We start from the raw sequence: 11,796 nt of genomic DNA on the forward strand, positions 1-11,796 counted from the left end.
TCAATAATTATTGTTAGATTAAGCTATGCATACATAATATTGAACAGTATTTGAATTACATAATTATTAAGATACCCACGGCTTCGCTCCTATGGGAATTTCGAAAAATCTGGCTTTATTCCTATTATTATTGTCTATGTAATAAAGGAACCTCTGTGCAAAGTTTCAGCGTTCTAGGCCTAAGGGTTTGGGCTGGGCATCATTGATGAGTTGGTCAGTGACTTCTTTTTATATACACATTTAGATTTAGATTATTTCTTGTTAACTAGAGGTTTAGATGTCCTTTGTTCCCATAAAGGTAGTTTTTGCTGGATAATATTCTTCAGGAAGATCCAAAAATTACTTATTGTAAAGGGTTGTTGCATTTTATCTTGCCTTGTATGAGTTGTGTTTCGAGAGAGTTCTCAAAAGGATGGTTGTGTTGATTAGAGTGAAAAATCCAACCCCATTGTGGCAATTTTTTTTCTTAATGTAAGTATGAAATTAAACTAATTATGTGTATTTAAGCAATGTTATTTTTAAGTGTGTGTGTGTGTGTGTGTGTGTAGAGGTAGATATGGCTGGTAGCATATTGGCTACAATCACTTAAACTACTTGCTAATCGACTGCTATAGATTAATTTTCAGTTGCACACATGATTCGAGCGACCCATCAGTGGTTGTTTGTGCCATTGAGTTCATGCACGGAGATCATAAAAAATAGAGTACAGCATTACAGCAAATAGTTGCTTGTGTGATGTGCGGCCAGCCTATAAGTCGCCAAGGATTCTTGCATTACTGAAAATGAATGAAGGAAAATATATCGTACAATAATTACGTAAGCACCTATAAGTCAGAAATAAAAACCAAAATTTACTTTTGTCATTTTAATTCTCCAAATAAACAAAAAGTTTCATCAGGCTTCTGGATTCTTACTCTTCAGTGTTCATTTACTTACCTGCTTAGATAATCAACATAACTATGTAGTTAAGTTTTTAGATGTTTGCAAAGTAGTCAGTATTAAACTTGAGGTTACCCGTAACATTGATTAATCCGGCTCTGAGTTCCTACAATCTCATTGGTTTAGGTATCTAATGACGTCACACTTAATTTTTTGAACTTACAGCCGCACTCAGAGACGCGACTGATCGTGAGATCTATAGAGCGCACTCTAACTTAGCTTAAGTCTGAGCAGCAAAGTCAAAGTGCGCTCTATAGATCTCAGCCTCAGAGAGAGATCGTTACTTAAGTTTAGTTAAAACGAGACAGAGCTATATCTCTCACATAAATCTGTCTCGTTTTAACTCAATCTTAAGTAACGATTAGCGACTCTGAGTACGGCTGTAAGTCTAGCCTATACTCTATAGGTACATTAGCAATAAGTAATTTTAAAATTTTCTTTGGTTTTTTATTTCACGAGTTGACTCATGAGATGTTCATTTTTGAACTTTACTTTTGAATTACTTGAGCTGTAATGAGGTTTATTTATTTTTTATTAATTATTAAAAGGAGGATTTCCTAGAGAAGTCTTTTCTTTCATAGACCCCGTAAACATTACAATGAATTCAGAATAAATAAAGGTACAGAGATGGGCAAACAAACAAGCAAATGCGCAATATCGATTTTTAGGTCTCAGGCTGAAGGAGACGTGGGGGGGGGGTCGGTTATAACGCGCGGGAGCACGCGATTGGTTGATTAGTCTACCCTTTTTTCCCTCGATGGACCAACTATGCCTTGCTATTCTAAATAATTTGACTGCGTGCCGCTCTACGGGCAGTGGCACGCGCGGCCCGCAGTCAAAACCGCGGCACGTGCGCGAACGGACTCCCTTGAAAAAGGACCCCGGATGGGTTCGAAACTAGTCGGGCTAACGTCGACTAAACACGTGAGTACAGCCGGGACAGATATTATTTAGAATGGAAATCACTCACGGTAGTTTAAACGCTAAAATATGCCTTGCTAGTTGCTAAGCCGCTATTTGTTAAAGTTTGCCCATTACTGTAAAATTAAATTCGTGATTTTTTTTCATAATTTTAATAAGGCTCAAGGCATATTGGCGCCGATTCGAAGAGAGGCGACGCGACGCGTCTGTTCTAAAATGTTTCTGCAATCAAATTCTACAGATCCGAGCCAAAGTATGCTCTATAAATCTCAATCTCAACCTAACTGCAACACAGAAAATGATGTCACGAATCGTTACTTTTCAAATTAGCTCCAATAAGCCTTGAGACAAATTATGTGCCCACTTTGTGAGGGAGGGGTTTTTAGGGTTCCGTACCTGAAAGGTGCCAACGGGACCCTATTACAGTCTGTCTGTCAGCGGGCTATATCTCGTGAACTGCAACAGGTAGAGAGTAACAATTTTCACGGAGTGTGTTCTATTGTCGCTATAACACAAATAATAAAAATTTCATAATGACCGCCATGTAAATTTAAATAAGTATCTACATAATCTTGTACGATACCCTTCTTGTACGAGACAGACCCGCACTTGACCGTTTTTAATTTTTTCTTTGATAGCACTCCTTATCACTCGCCTTATATTTTACAATCTTGCCCTTGGTTCCAAGTACAAAATCACCGGAACGATCGAAAGCTATGGCAGTAACATTGCCCGGTACACCTTTGACTAGCTTCATTGGGCCAGTGTCGTTTTCGTGGATGTAAGATAAGGTTTCGCTTGCTACAAAAACGATTTCTCGGTGAAATGTTATCTGACCTAATCCTTCATAGGACACATTGCCGATAAAAACAGCATGAGACAAATTGGACTTTAAAACGAAGAACTTTTCTTCCCTGATATAGTAAAAATTGTTCTTGTCGTCAACAGCTACCTCTTCGAGAGCGTCAAAACCTTTGAAATGTATTTTTTCGTTGCCTTCCAGTAGATACAATTGTTCAAGCCCTTCAGGACTACCAGTAATGTACTTGTTACCATCTTTGTCTACGAGCAATGAGTTTAATTTTATATCCGGTTTGGAAATTAAAGTTGCGTCTTGAGACTCGTAGTTGTACGCGTAGATTCCTTTACTCGTTCCGAAATAGACTTTCGACTCCTTTCTGTCCACTGCAATGGAGTAGCTTTCCCGTTCAGGCAAACCTAAATTAAAAAAAAAACAAAAATCATAAACCTTTTGTAAGAGGCGTATTTTGAGAAATGAGTTTTGAATTCGAATTCAATAAAAAATGTTAATTGTTCAAGGTAAGTTTTGCTTTGGGCCTATTTTTGGATGTTTTGCAAATTAATGGGGGAAATATTAACAAAATATTATTACAGTACCCGGCAGGAAATACTGTACATCGACCTTTAGAAGAGAGCGGTTTCGTAAAGCGTTGTCTCTGTCGTTGAGACTGACAAACGTCACATAGGTATGAGTGACAGAGACAATGCTCTACAAACCCGAAATCACATTCTAAAGGTCGATGCACAACATTTGCCGGCTACTGTAGTAGGTTAGGTACCTAAATATTTTAATATGTAGACACTGGCTTCCCACGGTGCGTGATATTGCAGTGCAGACAGGGACGCCAACCAGTACCGTGGGGATCAGGCACACGACGGGTCCGTACCATCGTAGGTACAAGAAATAACTTTGTTAAATTTAAATTGTCATGGCGGCTATTTCGAAATTCTTATTATTTGCTGTATAGCGGCAATAGAAAATCTTACATATTCTGTGAAAATTTAAACTCTACCTATTACGGTTCGCGAGGTAAGTAAGCCCGCTGACAGACAGACTAACGGACAGCGAATGTCTCAGTAATAGGGTTCCCGTTGGTAACCTTCGAGTACGGAATAAAGTAAAAAAAGCTTACCAGGAATATTTTGAGCTATTGTGGAATTAGCTTAATCATTTTGATATCGTAATAATATCCGTTGAAATTGCGACCAAAACGACAAAAAATAGATTCCTTTGGCGTCGTAATGCGCGTCCGTTGGTTCCGCAATCGCCCGTGTTGTAGGTTTCAGTTACATTGTAGTGCCTCTTTATCAATAGTCAAGTCGGTCTTACACCCACTACGGGGAAGATCGAACGCAAAACATTTTTGCGTGAACAGAACAGCAAAAACTATTAATTTCATTTTTAGTTTCAAATTGACTATATTCCTTGAAGTCCGATACGCTAATGATTTTTTGTATATTACGATTCGGAATTATATTATCTTTTATATTATTAGAAAAATAGAAGCTATAGTAATAAATCGGTGTTATTGTTCGTATAATTTCTGCCGTTTAAGATAAATGTAGCTTTATTGCTTTCGATAAAAATGTGATTGAGGTTTTGTAATAAATTATAGTAATAGAAAACAAAGTAACTTCTTAAGTAAGTAACATTTTATTTTATCATACATATTTAAATTAATTTATGCTTTTAATAAATAAATGGAGTTGCATTAAGTACCTCTATGAAATCTATATATATAAAAGGAAAAGGTGACTGACTGACTGATCTATCAACGCACAGCTCAAACTACTGGACGGATCGGGCTGAAATTTGGCATGCAGATAGCTATTATGACGTAGGCATCCGCTAAGAAAGGATTTTTGAAAATTCAACTCCTAAGGGGGTAAAATAGGGGTTTGAAATTTTTTAGTCCACGCGGGCGAAGTCGCGAGCCTAAGCTAGTTACTCATAATAATGTAGTGAGCTAAAAATAAGGTAGTAAGTACTAAAATCTCTTTTAAAAGGTGATTTTTCTTTTATAACGTTATCTCATGCGGTGTGCGGGGCATCCCCCCGCCTCATACCCCGAGATTGCCATCTCGACCTGTCACGGACTATAGGTGTAAATATCAATCTAATATTATGATGAATAATAAAACAGAAACGTACCATATCCTAGCGGTTCGAATTAGAAACGAGGAAGCAAATCGCTTCGTAGATGTCCGTGGAATTTCGACTACGTTCGGGTGCAAAGTGCAAACCTTGATGATACCTTATGGTTCGATTACACCTACCGAGTAGTTAAGCGAGACAGTAAAATGACACTCGGCCGAGACAGTGTTGTGGCTGAGAATATGGCGAAATTGCATTCGTTATGGTACGATTACAACTAACGAGTACAGTGGCGAGTCAGTGTCCTCGGCCGAGTACTCGGTTGGTATAAACACTTTAACGAGTGCAATTTCGCCACAATTTCTCAGCCACAGCACTGTCTCGGCCGAGTGACATTTTACTGTCTCGCTTCACTACTCGGTATGTGTAATCGTACCATTAAAGTGTTTATACCAACCGAGTAATCGGCCGAGGACACTGACTCGCCACTGTACACGTTAGGTGTAATCGTACCATTAGCTTGCGTACGAGAGATGAAAGGTAAGAAGAACCAGGTCAAAAAGTTCTATACAGCGTGAAAAGTGTACCGTCGTCCAAATTGCTATTGTGGCACAGATAAATTCAAATCTTATAGGCAGTAGACACTAAACACACTATATGTGTTCAAAGTTATCAAGTCTCGCCACTGGATATTGGCATCTTCCTTTGTTTCAGTTGACACTGCAGGTAGGCGGGCAGGCGGCCGTGTCGGTCTCCCTTGATCTGTGGCACCTTCACCCGATGTCCTTGTAATATTTTCCTGTCAAAAATCAAAGGAGACCTTACAAGTTACTTTTTATTTTCCAGACTCCAGTCTAAGGGTGAGATCTATAAAGCGCACTCTGACTTAGCTTTGAGACACGAGACAGAGCTATATCTCTCACATAAATATGTCTCGTTTTAACTTAATCTTAAGTCTGAGCAAAGTCAAAGAGTGCGCTGTATAGATCTCAGCCTAGACAGAAGCGGGCAATATGGAAAGGGTATGGCAGTTTTGTTAAACCCATACCCCTTTGGTTTCTGCAAGCATCGAGCCGGAACGCTAAATCGCTTGGCGGCACGGCTTTGCCCGTTAGAGTGGTAACTAGCCACAGCTGAAACCTCTAATAGACCAGACCAGAGGAAATTTAGAAATTGTAAAAATGCCAGATTTCCCTGCCGGGAATCGAACGCACGAAAGCGAAAGCTCGCTAAGAAACGCTAAATCGCATCTGTAAAGTGACTACGGCAATATGCATTGACCTTCACAGTGGAAATAATCTGGTGCCCACGAATCGTAATGGAGTTTTGCTCAATAGATGAATTATTTAATAGATGACAATATTATGATAAAATTATCACGTAGTCTAATCTGATTGCCAACGTACGGCAGTTGACTGGCACATTTATGCCTAATTTCACCAAGCAAATTAATCATGGTTTAGTTAACATTCAATTTGTATCTCTCCTTATTGAAAATCGCATAAATGTCATCTGCCAAAAAGGGATAGCATTACAATGTAGCATTGCAAACTTAACGGGGGTTAAATGCTTGGTGAAATTGGGTCTTAAGGTGCCAACGCACTTATGCTGCGCGGCGAGACGCGGCTCGGCAAATATAGTTTATGAGTTTGTATGGAGCAAAGCGCATTTGAGCTACGCGGCAGGAAATTACGCGACGCGGTGCGGCAAATATAGTTTATACGAGTTTGTATAGAGCAAAACGTACTTGAGCGACGTGCTTGCCGCGCAGCTCAGCGCAAATCCTTTATGGTGGTGGTGGTGGTGGACCTTTATGGTGAGTATAAAGTCTGAAAATAAGATTAAAGCAAACTTACTTTGTGTTGAACTTTTTAAAACAAAGGTCACATTCAACTGTGCCTTGCCTCAAATGTATGTCCCGTACATGTTTCTTCATGTCGTATTGAAATATGAATGCTTTGTCACAATAAGAACACTGCAATAGAAAAAGACCGGTTTTTTCAAGCTACGATTTTTTAGTATTTTTTTAAATTTCGCTACATAATAAATATTGTAAAACTATCTGAAGCCCGCGACTTCGTTCGCGTGGATATAGGGTTTTAAAATTCCCGTGGGAATTCTTTGATATTCCCGGATAAAAAGTAGCCTATCCTATGTCACTCTTCAGGTCTTTATCTTGCAAAAAGTCACGTCAACCCAACAAAAAAACACACTGCCGCATTTATAATAAGGGTACTGATAACGTCATTATGATCGAAATAAGATAGGAAGTGTCTAGACGGCCAGAAGAGGTTTTATAACAAAAGCTATCCCGCCACAAGAGATTGTTTAGTTAAAAATATCCGAAAGTAATTATCAACTAGCTAATCCTTTCTTAGCGGATGTCTATGTCATAATAGCTATCTGCCCGATCCATCCAGTAGTTTGAGCTGTGCGTTTGATAGATCAGTCAGTCCAGTCCCTTTTCATTTTATAATATTTAGATAACTTTATAAGCTTACCTACACTGTGGCCAGTAAGCTATTAAAAATTGAACATTATCAATTTGTGATAAGATACTTTTAATAGCTATTTAGCTTCCTCAACGCAAACTTGTGGTAGAATAATATAGACCACTGCTTGAGTATGTTTGTATGTATTATCTTCCACTAATAACAATCATACCTTAAAATCTCTAGCAGTACTATGCACATGCCTCATATGTTTGCGAGGGTTGCTGGAGCTAGTGGTGGATTTGGGACACTGTGTACACTGAACGGTTTGTCCGCCATGTGAGATCTCTTGTGCATCTTCAGCAGGTCCATGGTGCCGGCCCATGTATGGACACTGCTCGCATTTGAACGGAAACACATTGTCGTGGATACTCCTGCCAATACGTTTAATATCATTCAATCATTTTTGTCTGGTGGGAGGCTTCGGCCGTGGCTAGTTACCACCCTACCGACAAAGCCATTGCCACCAAGCGATTTAGCCTTCCAGTGCAATGCGGTGAAGAAACCAAAGAATATCCTTCCAGGTTAGCCTGCTTCCATCTTAGACTGCATCATCACTTACCAAGAGGTGAGATTGCAATTTGCAGTCAAGGGCTAACTTGTATCTGAATAAAAAAATAGGATTAAACACAAGAGGGGTTCCCTACCATCATAAAGATATAACATTGTACTTTTTAATTTTTTTTTTGTTTGCCTGGTAACCATTTCGAATTTTTTACTATTTGTTGTAGAGTGAAAATTTTAACTCTCTACCAATTATGGTTCATAAGATACAGCCCACTGACAGACAGACAGATAGACACCCTTCAGGTACAGAGCCTTAAAAATAAAAGTTCGGATAATACCTACATATGGACTATAAGATTTGCATTGGATCGAGTAACCTTCCCACAGATATCACAGAGAAATTCATTTTTACTTTTTTTCTTTAGGTCTCTTTCTTTTATTGCAGTTCTGTGTATTTTCCATGCACTCAGGCAAATGAGTATTGTTATGATTCCTGCAAAAGATATATACCATGTTGACAGATTGCTGTCAATATCCCAGACAAAAGAGCAAATTCTCAGGGTAACCCAATTGTAGCCAAGGAATCATGAAAGCTCTCTCCAGAAATCAGAAATGAGAAGATTTGTAGAAGAACCAGAATGATCGACATAGCTCAACAGGTTCCGAAGTTGAGGTGGTGGGCAGGGCACAGATTCCTGCTCGTTTGCTCGCTATATCTATTAAAAAAAAAAAAAGATTCGAAAACCCAATAGATGTTGGGCTCCCAACGTGATAGTAGAATGGCGACCTCACCCCGGAAGAAAAACAATCAAATGAGTCACAGGGAGCCGCTGAATTCAGGCGGCGGGCGCAAGACTGTGGCGGTGGAAGTCTCTACAAGGTGGGCGTCTATCGGTTGACAATAATGATCATGATGAGTCATGACATAATCTTACCACAAGTTAGCAGATAGTGAAAATATGTGGCAGTAGGGGGTAATAAAAATACTGAGGCGCTAAATAAGACATTCTGGTAATTCTATTCAAATAATAACAATAATAATTACAAAATTGCATTTGATACACATCATCACAATCAGCTAAAATATGAATTACAATCTTCAAAAACGATAATTCAAAATTTTAAAATCTAATTTTTTGGCTTTCTTAAAGCATTAATAGACAATACAGCTTGGCTAAAAGGTGTTGAAACATTTCTTTTACCATGCCACTGTACTACCAAATTAGAAAATGTTTGTTGCACACTGTACATTCCCCCAAATTCTGAATTATCTTTCTGAAAATGCTGGAGAAGGTACATTATATGACTCATCACTCTCTGGTAATGCTACTATTGTCTGCTTCATTTTCAGTTTCTGCAACAAGTAATGAAATAAAATACGGGTACATAAAGCTACCATATTTTTACAAATTCAGTTGGAGCGGCCTTTTTGTTCGTAAACACATTTCCCAGTGATAACAAAAAACTGGTCAAGTGCGAGTCAGGCTCACGCAACAAGGGATCCGTACTACAGTCGTATTTTTCGACATTTTGCATGATAACTCAAAAACTAATAATGCATAAAAACAAATAAAAACCTGTTTTAGAATGCGTAGGTTAAGACCTTTCATATGATACCCCACTGATATAGTTATCTTACTTCGAAACATTGAAAATACATATTATTAGTTCATGACCACAATTTAATTTTTTGGTGTGATTTAACCACAAATTCATGGTTTTTAGATTTTTCCTCGAATGTCTGCTACAAGACTTACCTACCTGCCAAATTTCATGATTCTAGGTCAAGGGGAAGTACCCTGTAGGTTTCTTGACAGACATACAGAGAGACAACAAAGTGAGGTTCCTATAAGGGTTCCGTTTTTCCTTTTGAGGTAGGGGGAGTCCGGGAGAGTATACCCGCCTTCCACTAAAATGCTCATAAATCTTTATATACTTAAAAATCGCTATTTTTTATCAATTGTATCTTAAGCTGCACTATTTAGCTATATTTTCTCTTAATAAAGTTTGATACATCATTAATAGTTTATGAGTAATTAACGATTTCTACCAAAGTGACATTCGGCTAATATCTCCCGCCTGGGCGGGAGACTTGACCCCCCAAGTGGGGAGCCTTTACCCGGGTAAAAATAGGCAAAATAATCATTACAAATTATAATTCTATAAAAAAAATTATTCATAAAAATATGAAACATAGTATTTTGTAGTAAATGAGAATTCCTTTTTTAATTGGAGCAATAATACAAATAAACTGTTCCTATCATGTCCTTATCATCTTTGGACAGTCAATTTCATCTCCTACTTTATCGCATGGACTATCATAGCTATTATCATACTTGGGTTCTTCATCAAGGTCTGTCTAACTGTCACTTGACTGTAAAACAAGTCTTTTCAATGGTCTTTTTACTGTCTTTTCTCTTTGCTTTACCTTTTTGTTTTTTAAATTATTTTAATTTTCTTATTTTTCAGTGCATAATCCATCTATATCATCATCTAGGTCTAGTTTTTCTGGCGTTTTTGCTAAAATTTTAGTTTTTAGGCTGTTTACCACGATGAAGGAGCAGCCTTTGGAATTGAACGAATCATTTGTGGTAAAACTATTTTTGGTTTTTGTGTTAAATCAGAATCTACTGTTGTCATATTATCCAGATTTTGAGATGTACAAGCTACCTCTGCTGATTGTCATTGGTTGCTCAGATTTTTTTCCTCAGTCAAAATTGATGGTGAATTGGCTCTAGACGCCGCAGATTAATTCATGAATACTAATGCTGATGTTGAAGGCTCTGACTGACGTTGTACAGTAGATGATGAAGGTAATGAAGGAAGGCAGGATGATGTGGTTACATCTGGAGGTAATACAAAAATATTATTGCCGAGAGAAACAACGGGCGAGATTACCCGGGGTAAAGTCTCCTCCCACCGCCAGGGTAATGTCTCCCACCGCACACAAATCTGTACGTTATTACATTTTATAAAAAACTATAACACTTAAGTAAAAGCGGTCTGCCGTAAATGTACTAGGATAATTACACTTACGATGTATAAATGATATACTGGAATCTATTCACAGTAAGAAACAGAAATTAAATATCGAAAATTGAAAAAATTTACTTACCGGCACGAAAATGTTTAGTCACTTCTTACTCCTAAACCAAACTGCGATCGCAACGGTGTCTCGTGAGCGAGGTGGGAGGCGCCTATGGAGTCTAAGAAGTGTGGCAAAGTCGCAATATCTAGTTCCACAAAGATTTTATGAGCAGTGGCTAATGTCTCCTACCTGCCTAACTCTCCCGGACTCCCCCTACGGAAACCCTAAATAAAAGTTAGCAACCCTGTATAGGTACCTTTTTTAATAGAAAAGTTCTATCATCTCCTTGTTGGTCCTTGGCACATATCCCGGAAAGTAATGCAATCCATTCAATAAATCTAAACATTTTTGACACATACGCTTTGGTAATTTGTCTTTTTGCTTATCTGAAAGCAAATAAATGATAGTAATTTATATTTAATTAGGTGACTTTGCCCAAATGAAATTTCAGAAAATCCTTTGTTAGTTGGACACTGTAGTATGGTTTAGAGAAAAACCTACATGGTTTCACAAACTTTGATGTGTCAAATCACAAGTTTTATGAAACCAATGGTTAAAGCTGTAAGATGGTCTATATATCAGTCAGTCAGTTTATCCTTTTATATGTAGGTTCTTTCTTAAATTAAGATCTATATTTTTGGTTTTTAGACTAAGGTTAAACAACCACAATTTGGATTCAAGACTCACTGTTACTCCTGCAAAGTTCTCAAATTTCTTTGCTATGGTTGGTTGTGAACTGTTTTTCAATATTGGAATAGTTCCAACTTCCTGATTGCACACTCTGCACATTTTTGAGTATACACCCTTTTACTGTGGCTGCAGAGCTGAAACATGGAGAATTCGTTTGTATACCTATTGATTGTAGGTATGTAAGGTCCTATGTAAATATTGCATAAACTTACGATTTTTTTAGCCTTTATCTTTTTTTTCTGCTTTTGTGTCTTTTGCAAACA

General features: G+C 37.9%; 2 protein-coding genes across 2 annotated transcripts; both read right to left on the reverse strand.

Annotated features, from left to right (window-relative positions):
- Positions 1-862: 862 nt before the first annotated feature.
- On the reverse strand, positions 863-4,169 carry LOC117987559 (uncharacterized). The gene is given in 6 exon segments (XM_034974583.2): positions 863-3,078; positions 3,795-3,824; positions 3,827-3,888; positions 3,890-3,924; positions 3,926-3,961; positions 3,963-4,169. Coding segments are annotated over 6 exon segments (861 nt in total). The 5' UTR covers positions 4,062-4,169; the 3' UTR covers positions 863-2,479.
- A 127-nt stretch (positions 4,170-4,296) lies between these two features.
- On the reverse strand, positions 4,297-8,762 carry LOC117987879 (zinc finger protein 35-like). The gene is given in 8 exon segments (XM_069502742.1): positions 4,297-5,555; positions 6,613-6,731; positions 7,421-7,509; positions 7,512-7,563; positions 7,565-7,622; positions 8,098-8,165; positions 8,167-8,248; positions 8,743-8,762. Coding segments are annotated over 8 exon segments (615 nt in total). The 3' UTR covers positions 4,297-5,428.
- Between the last annotated feature and the right edge of the window lie 3,034 nt (positions 8,763-11,796).

The sequence above is a fragment of the Maniola hyperantus genome, chromosome 13 (genome assembly GCF_902806685.2).
Source record: "Maniola hyperantus chromosome 13, iAphHyp1.2, whole genome shotgun sequence".
NCBI lineage: Eukaryota > Metazoa > Arthropoda > Insecta > Lepidoptera > Nymphalidae > Maniola > Maniola hyperantus.